General features: G+C 35.0%; 1 protein-coding gene across 2 annotated transcripts in view; it reads left to right on the forward strand.

The window, feature by feature from the left end:
- CCDC50 (coiled-coil domain containing 50) overlaps window positions 1-11,775 on the forward strand; it is a 75,438-nt gene extending 63,663 nt beyond the window's left edge. For both annotated transcript variants that reach the window (XM_008071561.2, XM_008071562.2), the window contains 6 exons: window positions 1,035-1,150; window positions 2,004-2,048; window positions 2,130-2,234; window positions 4,292-4,371; window positions 9,076-9,182; window positions 10,669-11,775. In XM_008071561.2, coding sequence (XP_008069752.1) covers window positions 1,035-1,150; window positions 2,004-2,048; window positions 2,130-2,234; window positions 4,292-4,371; window positions 9,076-9,182; window positions 10,669-10,688 — 473 coding nt within the window. In that variant the 3' untranslated portion in view covers window positions 10,689-11,775. The remainder of the gene's footprint in view (window positions 1-1,034; window positions 1,151-2,003; window positions 2,049-2,129; window positions 2,235-4,291; window positions 4,372-9,075; window positions 9,183-10,668) is intronic.
- Window positions 11,776-12,175: the final 400 nt, after the last annotated feature.

A 12,175-nucleotide genomic window follows, 5' to 3' on the forward strand; every position in this document is an offset into this window, starting at 1 on the left:
CTTAATTGATGGGTGCTTTTAGGCCAACTATGGTGTTTTAGTAATTTACTCTCTAACTAAGGCTATCTTCTGTGTCTAAAGAGCTATCTAGAAGAAAATTTTTCATATCCTCCAGTCTTGACAGGTTAGCCTCTTTTGTATTTTTATTTTTTAACATTTTATTTTGAAATAATTTTAGACCTAGAAAAAAGTTATTAATATAAGGAGAATTCCTATATATTCTTCAGCAAGCTTTTTTTTTTTTTTGAGTTGGAGTCTCTGTTGCCCAGACTGGAGTGCAGTGGCCGCTCCCTGCCACCGCAGCCACGACCTGCTGGGCTCCGGCGATCCTTCCAATGTTAACATCTTATAAAACCATAATTATACTATGAAAGGAAGGAAATAACATTAATACAATACTGACTTCTATTTGAAGTTTGCCGATTTTCCTGCTCTCAGTTTGTGTGTGTGTGTGTGTGTGTGTGTGTGTGTGTGTGTGTGTGTGTGTGTGTGTGTTGGTTTTTTTTCCTGATTCAGAATGCCATCCTAGATCCTACACTCTATTTAGTTGTTATGCTCCCTTACTTTTCTTTAATCTGGGTCAGTTTCTCAGTTCCTCAGCCTTTCTTTGTCTTTTAGAACCTTGATGATTTTGAAGCCTCCGCACCACTTATTTGTAGACTACCCCTCGATTTGGGCTTGTGCAATGTTTTCTCATGTTAGCCCCTGTTCTCTAAGTTATTTCAGTGACTTTTTTTCACTTGCTGTTTTTGCCATGACCTTACTTGCAGTTCCTTACGTGATTTTTTGCTGTCAAAGAAACTATGTGAGAGAAGAATTTTTACCTGGCAGGTTTGGGTGGATAACTGTTTAAATGTATGGATTATGTGCATTGTCACCTCCATGCCTAGGACAAAAAATAATTTCAAATGTATCTCATACTGAGTTCTGAAGTGGAGGCAGTATTTCCAGTGTTAGATACTGAAGGAAAACTTATTTATCTTAAATTTTCAGAGAACATTTTCCATTGCCTTATTACATTAAGTTTATTTTAGGAGTGAAGCCAAGAGTGGTGAAAGAAGCTGTTTCTACTCCATCACGAGTGACCCACAGGGACCAGGAATGGTATGATGCTGAGATTGCCAGGAAACTGCAAGAAGAAGAACTTTTGGTGAGCACATTTTAAAGCAAAAGTTCAGGTGAATCAGTAGGGTTTGTGTGTGTGTGTGTGTGTGTGTGTGTGTGTGTGAATTGAATCAATCTTGGAATTATATGAATGTAGTAGGTATTTCAGTCCTCCATCAGATGAGAAACTGATACCTTTTTTTTTTTTTTTAGATTAGCAAATATAGTTTATTTAGAAAGTAAATTAAAGAGAGAGGGAGAGGAGATTCACCTCCCCAAGGCAGGGGAGGGGGCCAAAACTGGGAAATATGGCCTGGTCTGATAGCTTTTTTTATGGGTAGAAAAATCAAGGCAATGGAGATAGAGTATCCAGTCTTACTTAGTGAGTAAGCATTAACAGCAGAACTCCATATCCACTTTCCATGATTAAGTTGTGATAATTCTCTAAGACTATGCTGTAGAATTTAATTGAAAGTGCCCCTGATAGGCCGAGTGCGATGACTCAAGCCTGTAATCCTAGTACTTTGGGAGACTGAGGTGAGAGGATTGCCCGAGCCCATGGGTTCAAGACCAGCCTGGGCAACTTGGCAAGACCTCATCTCTACAGAAAAATTAGCCAGGCTTGGTGTAGTGTGCTCCTGTAGTTCTGGCTACTTGGAAGATCGAAGCGGAAGGATCTCCTGAGCATGCCACTGTACTCTAGCTTGTGCAACAAAGTGAGACTAACTTGAAAAAAAGAAAAAAGCTCCTGCTCTAGCTGGTGAAAGTATGCTAGCTGATTATCAACTTCAGGAATGTTGCAACTAGTTTCAAATACCAGTTTGTTTCACATAAGATTTTTTAAATTAACAACATGGATTCCAATTAAATTATTATTTTTTGTGTTTTCTATATCACAGGCTACCCAGGTAGACATGAGAGCAGCTCAAGTAGCCCAGGATGAAGTAAGTTCATGTTAATAAGTGTAGCCAGTAGTTTTCTACCTGCAACTCATTAGCTAATCATATTGACTGAATTTTCTTTAGGAAATTGCTCGACTTCTAATGGCAGAAGAAAAGAAAGCTTACAAGAAGGTCAGGGAACGGGAGAAATCATCTTTGGAAAAAAGAAAACATGACCCCGAGTGGAAGGTAGGCTGTGCTTTTTGTTTTGCTTTTCAATTAGAAATAAAATTAGAAAATGAAAAGGGAATTGTGCTTTTAGGGTAAGCTCTGCAAATATATTTGGAATATACAAATAATTTGTATTGCATCTCTGAATGTGATTTGTAGAAGTTGCATCACTATGAAAAGTCATTGAATTTTGAGAGTAGCTATGTAAATTGTTACTATGTAAAAATTATTGAAAACTTATTGTTTACTTTAAGACCAACTGAAATGCAAGTACTTCTCAGGAATGATCTTAGTTTTCATGTATAGTATTTAGATTGTAGGAGAAAGTAGCATTTTCATGTTTTCAAATTTTCCACAGCAGCCTTCTCTTCCTCTGTCTACTTTCTTATTGCTTGCATTATCCTTTATCCCTGTCTTGTGCCTGTTTCTCTATCCTTGGACGTAGCTTAGTCTATGGCAGACTGACAGGTCTGTATACTTGTCAGCAACAATCATTCTTATGTCCCAGTGCAGGAACTATCTGGCATGAGTTTGGACTGTTATTTTTCTCCTCATTAATCATAAATAGTTGATAAAATAAACTATATTTGATTGTGTTATATGTGGTAATTCCAAGTTCGGTTTAGCAGTCTTACTTAGCAGTGACTGTGCACAAGGCACCACTTTGGACCTGCATGGAAAGACAAAGATATTTTTCTCTGATAAATGTAGAGAGGAAGACAAATTGTAGACAGCTAACAAATAGAAGGCCAAGCTGAGTGGGTTAAGAGCAGAGGAAGAGGGAGAAAATTCATGTAGTAAAGAGTTTCTAGGGAGGGAGTTTGTATGAGGCTTGGAAAGATACAACCTAAGGTGTGTATTCATGGTACAATTGATGTTTTTTATTTTTATTTTTTGAGTTGGAGTCTCACTCTGTCGCCCAAACTGGAGTGCAGTGGCCGCTCCCGGCCACCGCAGCCTCGACCTGCTGGGCTCCGGCGATCCTTCCACCTCAGCCTTCCAAGTAGCCGGAATTACAGGCATGCGCTACCACACCCGGCTGATTTTTTGATTTATTGTAGAGATGAGGTCTCGCTGCCTGGGCGGGTCTCGAACCTGTGGGCTCAGGCAATCCACTCACCTCAGCCTCCCAAAGGTGCGGGATTACAGGCTGAGCCACCGAGCCCGGCTACAATTGATGTTTTTAGCACAGTTCTTTCTGGAACAAATTTCTCCTTTGGGTTTCTGGTCCTACCTTATATTCTAAGAAATGGTTGTGAAGAAAGAGAAGACAGAGCCATGCTAATAATAGTATTGCTCTATTCTTTTCTATTGCTCATTTATCCTGTTAGTCTAAAAAAATGAAAATATTATTTTCATGTTAATTCTGTATATTTAGCTTCCTCTTTTACTTAGTAATTCAGGATTTTTTTCTAACATGTTTCACTTTAGTTAAGGAGTCTGAAATAGCACTGTTAAATAAATTAAGCCATAAATAATTGCCCAGCAGTTTCTCAGATTTTGTGAACCAGGAAAAGGATGGTACTGTAAGGATATTAAATCAGGAAGCTGAGAGGGCAATGACCACATTTATAGCAAGTATCATGACTCCTGTGATACTCAAATTCTATAACTGGTATTGGGTACGAGTCCTCTCCTCAAAAAGTTGACTTGAATGTGCCTTAGTTTGCTTACTGGAAAATCATCAGCCCTAATTCAGGCGTGTAGAAATAAGTTTGAGAGCACATTCCATGGACTCTGGGTGTCCAGCATATCGTCAGTTGCTGTGCAACTGTTATGTTAATAACTGGCAGCCTAACACACTCATGTGAGGCAGCATGTTCATGTGAGGATATTCCACCCATCTGGCTGCTCTGACAGCCTTAGTGGCTATGATTTCTTTACATCTGAGTGGCCATATATAAAAATACTTTATATTACTCAGCTAAATATTGGTAACCTGAAACTACTACTAAAAGGGAGCTTGGCATGTGATATATATTATTTTCTAAGTCAAATCTTTTCTTTCTTTGTTTAATGTTTCTGTATTCTGTGTATTTGTTGTTGTTTTTGTTTGTTTGTTTTTTTGTCCATAGCCCAAAACAGCCAAATCGGCACATTTAAAGTCAAAAGAGAGTGACGAACCTCATCGTTCTAAGAATGACCGACCAGCACGGTAAGATGATGCCTGCAAAGGAGAGTGAGAACATTGACTTTGGGGTAAGGAAAGGCCCGTTATTTGAGAGGAATGTTTGTTCTTTGGAGAGAAGATCGAAAACTCTGCAATTACGAGGTGGTGTCAAGTAATGCAGGGTTATTCTCAAAATTTAGTTTCAGCCTTAAAAATTGGATTGTCCAAGTCAAATTAGGGGAATTTTGCAAAAGCTATGATGTATAAGGAAGGATGTGCTTTTTGTTAGGACCAGTTCTTATCTTGGTATTCACTGAATTTATACTTTCAGGTCAGAAGGGATGACAGCAACCATTTTCTAAAATAAAATCTGAGGCTCTAACTGTTTTGCTGGATTTCATGGTCACAACTGGTGTGTGCATGACATTTACACATGCCCAAACTCATTTCTGTCTCAGTTTCAATGTCCTAGGCAAATATGAGTCATTGCACACGATCTAAATCCTACTAGATTTAGTGGTGACTGTGACTTCTCTCAAGCAGTTGTAGGTCATAGTTATGGGAGCATCTGTTGTCTCAAGGTGCCAACATTTAAGTCTCTTGGGAGCAACTTGTTTTCGACTTTATTTTGTTGTTTTTCAAAAGAAAATATTGGAATATGAAGAGAAAACATTTGAAAAAAAAGGCAAAAAAAGGTAAGCTAACATGAAATCGAACATCTTGAATTATTAAAACCTGAATTTTAGTTCTGATTAATAATACTTAATCTTTCTTAGACCATAAATTTCATTGCACTGAAAAAATATACTCTCTTGTTGCCACTCATTGCCGACACTTAAGCTATTAGATTTGTTTCCATCAAGTGAATATATTTAGTGTCCGCAAAAAGCTATCCTTTTCTTAAAAAAAAAAACTCACGCAATTTCAGAAGATAAATACTCTTCAGAAAATTATATCAAGTGTGTATTGGTTTGAGGACAATAATAGTATATTCTAATTATATAAAATGTATACCTCTTATAGCTTTTGGTTATATACATACCAAACATTTTTTCAGATACATTTTAGAACTATATGGCTAGTACATCCTCACAGTACCTAAGTTAACTAAGAAGCAGCTAATCTGTCCTCCTTAGATATGTCTGGATTATTCTTTTTTTAGTCAGATGAATTCAAATCGTTCTTAGGGTTATTGTGCGGTCTTCAAAGTCCTTGGTTTCTTTAATATACTAATAATTTTGACAGCAGATATGATGGGACGGTCTTGGGGATAGCTGTTTAAAAAGGTTTATTAAAGTATGAAAATTTTCTGGAATGTTATAGGTACTTTAGAAATATTTGGCATATTTAAAAAATAAATAACCAAATGATCCCATGTTAATAATAATCTCGTAGTAAACAGTGGTTTATGGCAGAAGAATAGAAATCTATTTTGACCTCAGAGGAAAATTTGTGGTTAAATATTGTTTACAGAAAGATCATACACACATACATCTAATGTAAAAACAAAAATGAGTATGAATTTTATGAAGCCTGTATTTTCATAGTTAAAAATTAAAGCCTGTATATTTTGGATATGTAGATATCTTGTCCAACTAACATTAAAATGTATGCTTTTTTGCTTAGAGACTCAGTTTCCTCTTTTACATGTAATCAGGTAGAAAAGTCTAGCTAGGTATCCGTACAGAAAGAGGTGGTTTTTAAGGACTGAAAAACATGGACCTTCTAGGTCAAGATGTTTATTACTTTAGCGTAGTAATAGAGGAGAAACAAATTCTCATGTAAAGCTTGTAACATTCATGGTCAAAATTCAATATCTTTGTCCATTATAAAATTTTCTACTCTCTTTAGGTGACAGAGAACCAGTTAACAATTAATTCTCTTTGCAATTGGAAGAAGTCTCAACCCCAGTTCTAAATTGTTTTGATAACAGGATTTTATACTGGTAATACTACTTGGTATTTTACTTGCATTTTTTCCTTAGGAAAAAAAGATTTTATAAATCCCTTTTAGTTCCTAATGCATTTTAGTGAATATGAAATGCCTTTACCTCCACTTACTATTCATTTATCACTAATTTATCAAGTGCCCTAGTAATTGCTCAGAACTGGGATAAGCAGCAATCAACAAGAATAAACTTTCATGTTCTCATGAAGTTTCCAATCTAAACAAATAATTATCCTAATAACTATTATGATTGTCGTGGTATGGATGAAAAGTACAGGATGTTAGAAGAGCATAAGGAGACAACCTGATTTGAGCGTCCTGGAAGGTTTCTCGAAAGAGTTAATTTTGAAGTGAATTCTGAAGGATATTTAGCTGTGTCACTGACTTAAAGATGTAAATTATTTCATGAGAACAACAGGAAACAGGTAATTCTAGTATAACACAAACTGTGAATGAAACTATTGGTTTATATAAGATTTTTCTAGCTTTGGATACAAATACCCTTAACTTTGAAACAAAATAATTTGGTAGGACTCTGGACAGCAGAAGCCAAAATTTGTTCTCTGTGTAACTAGAAATCGAACAGAACAGCATCCCAAGACAACCAAAGGCATTCTAGATTGACTTATACACTGTATTTTCACGTGGAGATCCTAGAGACTTTACTGGGTCCTGTGCTGTTTCATAACTTTAGCATCCTGTTTCTTGTTGATGAGCTGATGGTGAAGCAATAATCATAGAGTCATTTTGTGAGTCCCATGCAGCTCTTGTCTTTCTGTTTTTGATTGCATAGTGAGTCTAATAAAAGAGTAATGAATAGACTCTGCAATCTTGATTACCAACCCTGTTTGCTTAGACTGAGTCACTATTTTAGCCACCTGTATGTTTAGCCACCAGTTGAGACGGATCAGTATGACTTCAGGATTAAAGAACTTAAACTGATTTGTCTCAACTCTTTCTGTCAATTCTTATATTACTTTTAAAGATAAGTGTTATAAATGTCAGGTAATGAAAGAAAAATGCTTCATTTAGTATCTGATATTTATAAATCAGTGGTTTAAAGAAAACAAAAATACTTCATTACTTATAAAAAACTAACATCAATTATATGCATATATCAAACACATAAACATAAAATATGCATGCCTAATAAAAATATCATGTATTATCAAATGGTATTTGAAAGTATAAGATACAGCCAAGCGTGGTGGTTCACGCCTTTAATCCCAGCACTTTGGGAGGGGGAGGCTTAGGTGAGAGAATTACCTGAGCCCTGAGACCGGCCTAGGCAACTTGGTGAGACCTTGTCTCACAGTAAATCAAAAAATTATCCGGGTGTGGTGACATGCACCTGTAGTTCTAGCTCTTGAAAGGCTGAGGTGGAAGGAACTCTTGAGCCTGACAGGTCGAATCTGTGGTGACTGTGAGTGTGCAATTGCACTTTAACCTGGGCAACAGAGTGAAACTCTGACTCAAAAAAAAAAAAAAAAAAGGAAATATAAGATACAGGTAGCATATGAAAGTATACATCTGAAAATAATATGAAATACAGATGTGTACATATATATATGTATGTGTGTGTATGTATATATATATGACTTGCATACAGATGCTGCTATTCCTGTTAATACATCTATGTAGCATAGTATAACCGAGTAGTTAAACACTGGTTTTGAAGTACAGTTGAGTTTGAGGCCTGACTCTGCCACTTAACCACTGTATGAAATTGGACTTATGTCATCTAACCATATATATATATGATAACTACCATGCAGATTTGTCCTGAAAGTTGAGATTATCTATATAGAACCCGTAGCACATTCCCCAATATATACATAAGCTTACATCCCATGCTGACCCAGGGAGAGACTTACTGCTTGGGGAGAGGGTAAGAAATTTGAAAACACTTGATTTTAGTTTTATGTGACAGAACCCTTTATATCAGACTCATTATAACTTTACAAACCTCAGAATTCTTATGCCGTCTAGATTTTATGTATAGTTGAACAAAATGCCATACAATGTAGTTATATATTTGATAAATCATAACTTCATTTGATTCTGTCCTCTAGTGCAAAATTTTAATGCATCTTTGGGGAGCAACAACAAAAAGAGTGAGAGGTGTATCTCCAATTCCAAATGTTCACAAACATTTGTTCTAAAGAACAAATACTCTTTATCTCCAATGCCAAATGTTTACAAACATTTGTATTAATAAATTAATATAACAAAAAGTTTAGGGTAGCAAAATTGTCCTAATTTAACATTTTGTTTTCTTTGACATAAAAAGTAGCAATGTATTACATAGTAAGTTGCAAATATATCAAGATCTACTTTGCCACCTAGTGGATAAAGGAACTTTGCTCATGAACTGTTTTGTTTGTCGGTCCTTTCCCTTCTTGTCGGTTGCTCACCCTTCCTCCCTTTTTTTCTTTGCTTCCTTCCTTAACTTTATTACTCTCTTATTTTCTGTTCTTTTTTTCTTGGTGAAACCTACCATGACAAAATATATTTCTTATTAATGGCAGTGGTCACATTTCATTAATCTTTGTTTATGTAGCACAGTCCCTCATACATATTAGTTGAGAAAATACTTACTAAATTACATGCATCAAAACAAAGGAACAGTAAGATAAAATAGTTTATTCAAGGTCATACAACTGTCTAGGAACTAAAATATAAATTCTAAAGCATTTTGGCTTTTCATTTCTACAGATTTTTTTAAACCATGCAATCCAGTAAGAGGTGTAATTGTAGTAAACATCACGTAGAATATCTCTTTAAATTCTGACTTCCTTTTAGGCCACCACCACCTACCATGACAGATACTGAAGATTTGGATTACACTCATTTCACAAATCAGCAGAGTTCCACACGTCATTTCTCAAAATCAGAGACCTCTCATAAAGGTGAGTAGAGTATATATGGTCAAGATTAGAATCGTTTTTTATAAGCCTCATGTTATGTAGAAAAATAGAATTCTGTACAAAGTGGAAAAATAAATTTTCTTCCTCTCAGCAAAGGTTATAGGATTCTTCATTTATTAAAAAAAAAACAAGACAAAAAACAGAAAACAAAGTACCTTAAATTGCATGCAAGATTTTCTGTATATTTGCATTTTCCTCTGAAGGGATTTCATAAGGATTTTATCAGCTTAAAGGGTAATTGTGACCTCTGTTTAGATCAGGACTACTTGTCTTTAGTGGCTCTTATTTCCCAGCTGCCCGGGACATTATTAATTAGATTTAAAATATGAATGCACACTTCCCACACAAATCTTTTACATAAAGAAAAATTGAGCAGGAAAAAATCAGGAAAGAATATGAATATCTGAATGGGACCAAACCTTTGGAATGGAAAGAGTAGGTGGGTATATTTGTTCTTCCAAAGACATGTATGCATTCACTTACGTGTATTTTATGAGAGTTTTAAAATGAAGTAATGAAAAAGTAGTTTCTTATATTAATTATCTACAAAATGGAAAGTACTCTAGAAAGTGTCATAAGAGTTGTCAGGATCATTTGAAATTAAATATGTGAAAAGTTTGCAGATTACAATAGATTTTACAAATCTATTAGGTCTTATTAATTGACAGAGTTTACTTGTTATGGTCTTTGAAAATTTCTTCAGTGATATTTTTATTATTCATTTTCAAATATTATGGCAGTCTCCCCAAATTTCTTTAAATTATCTTTTCTGCTGTCATTAAAAAATGCCATTGCACAAGTGACACTCTACTAATTAAATTGGAATGTCACCTGTGCAATGGTGAAACTCTGGTTTCTCTTCAGATTGTATAAATATTTCGCCTTTTAAATTAGAATCTCTAGGTGAGGAGTCAGCATTTACATTTTTTAAAAAGCAGTATTGGACATTTATTTAATATTGAGAATAAGACAAAAGGCATCACTTAAAATATGAGGTTAGTTGGGCATCATAAATGTCTTTAATTGAAACCGCCCACCCCACAATTTTCACCATCTGTGATTTAACTGGAGGAGTAGCTCATGTTTTTCTTTCTCAAAGTATACATGCATCACTTTTTTTTTTGGAGGGCGAGGGTACCTTACTGTCCTTGATGTACATTTGGTGCATAATATTAAAATGACACATTGTGTTGGTGAATATAATCAAGTGCTCTTGTATCGTGCCCTGTGCATCTCTGTTTCACTGTTACTGAGTTGTATGTCTTATAATAAACCAGTAATAAGTAAGTAAATAAATAACACATTTATTCTGTATATAAATATTTTGCAATCAAGAATAGAAAAAGTAGGAACCACTTGAAATGCATAGAAATACAGATAAATTATTTTGCCCGGATGGAGTGAAAAGCTGTCAGAGTTTCAAAGATTTTTTTCTTAATTGTGTTTCCTTTTTTCTTCCCCTCTCCAGGTTTTCATTACAAGCAGTAAAAACCTAGGAATCTGCCTTGAAAACGGACTCACTATAGCAAATATTACTGGATGATACAGAATGCATTCCACACTCATTTTTTTCGGCTATGTTTGCATTCAAGTATTTTTCTGACCATGAATAATTTTAATTCATTTCAGATGTTTTGGTTATTCATGATCACTTGGGCAGTATAAGAAAATGTAGCTTCTGAATATTGGCCACCTCTATGCTGCATATACTTCCTGGAATTATAGTATCTAAGAGCACTATAAAATGACATTTTGTTAGGTATGGACTATTGGTAGCTCGAAACTAGGCCTTTAGCAATTTGAATTTTATGGAGATGAATGAGCAAAATAAAACCATGTTTGGATGCAATGCAGAATAAAAGAATGTCAGAAGTAGCTTTATTTTGGTGCATTAGTGTAATATATTTTGAAGGACAGTCTTTGCTTTTTGTACTCTTCAGGAGAAGAAAAAAAAAACACAACCATAAAGTATTTTAAAAGATCTGGAACAATTGAAATAGTTATTCTCACTACCTAGACTAGAAGTTTTTCATGTCCTTCTAAGCTGTCCTAGGAAAATTGACCTAGATGTCATTCTTTACCCTGCTTTTACCTCCTCAGTAGCAAGGCTTTCTGAAATATCTGGGCAATGGACCATTTATTAGTATTTACTGGCAAAAGTCTAATTCTCTGAAATTTAACTCAGATTAATGAAACACTTTGTATCCCTTCTCTTGTTTTATGCTATGAATGGAATTTGAGATAATTGCATAATTGGTTAGGCCATCAGTTTCTTTGGTTGTAGATTGAGTTTTTCTCTTAGGGTCATAGTAATATTTGCTGGCAAGCTCTCAATATTTTGTTTATCTGTCTATTATTAGATCAACATGAAGATAAATTCGATAAATCGTTCTTTATCCAAGTATTTGGTTTTAAACATTTGTTAGTAAGGATTGTATTTCTTTGACCAAGACCTCTAAGTTCCCTCATCAAGAAGTTTATAGTCGTTGTGTAGCTGCTAACCTTGTGAAAATATTTATTTTCCCATATTACTTAGTTCATATAAATGACAAGCTATGTATAATCTGTCTCTTCAGCTTGACTTGCTATTGTTTTTAATTGTGTGAATCTGAATTTTTTGGCATTTCAGTATTGTGTTTGTTTAGGAAAGAAACATACAGGTGACTAGAGAAAAAGTTGTAATTTTTCCCGCCACTGGGAATTGCCTTCCATTTGCCTTATCTTTCAGACAGTCTTTAATGTTGGGCAATATTCAGGAAGCTATTTAGAACAGTTTCTCAAAGTGGATTTGGATCTCTAATTTTGAGAAAGAACTTGGCCAAATAGTAATCTAGAAAGATAGTATACATTCCTGAGAGATGTAGTCATTTTGGAGAAATGGAGGAAACGAAAAATAGTAAGATTTTATATAGCTATAATGAAATAAATAAAGGAAAGTCTTCATTAACTAGGGAAGGGGAGACAAAGTGGGGGTC

The sequence above is a fragment of the Carlito syrichta genome, unplaced genomic scaffold (assembly GCF_000164805.1).
Source record: "Carlito syrichta isolate Samal-C Ts95f unplaced genomic scaffold, Tarsius_syrichta-2.0.1 Scaffold314373, whole genome shotgun sequence".
Classification (NCBI taxonomy): domain Eukaryota; kingdom Metazoa; phylum Chordata; class Mammalia; order Primates; family Tarsiidae; genus Carlito; species Carlito syrichta.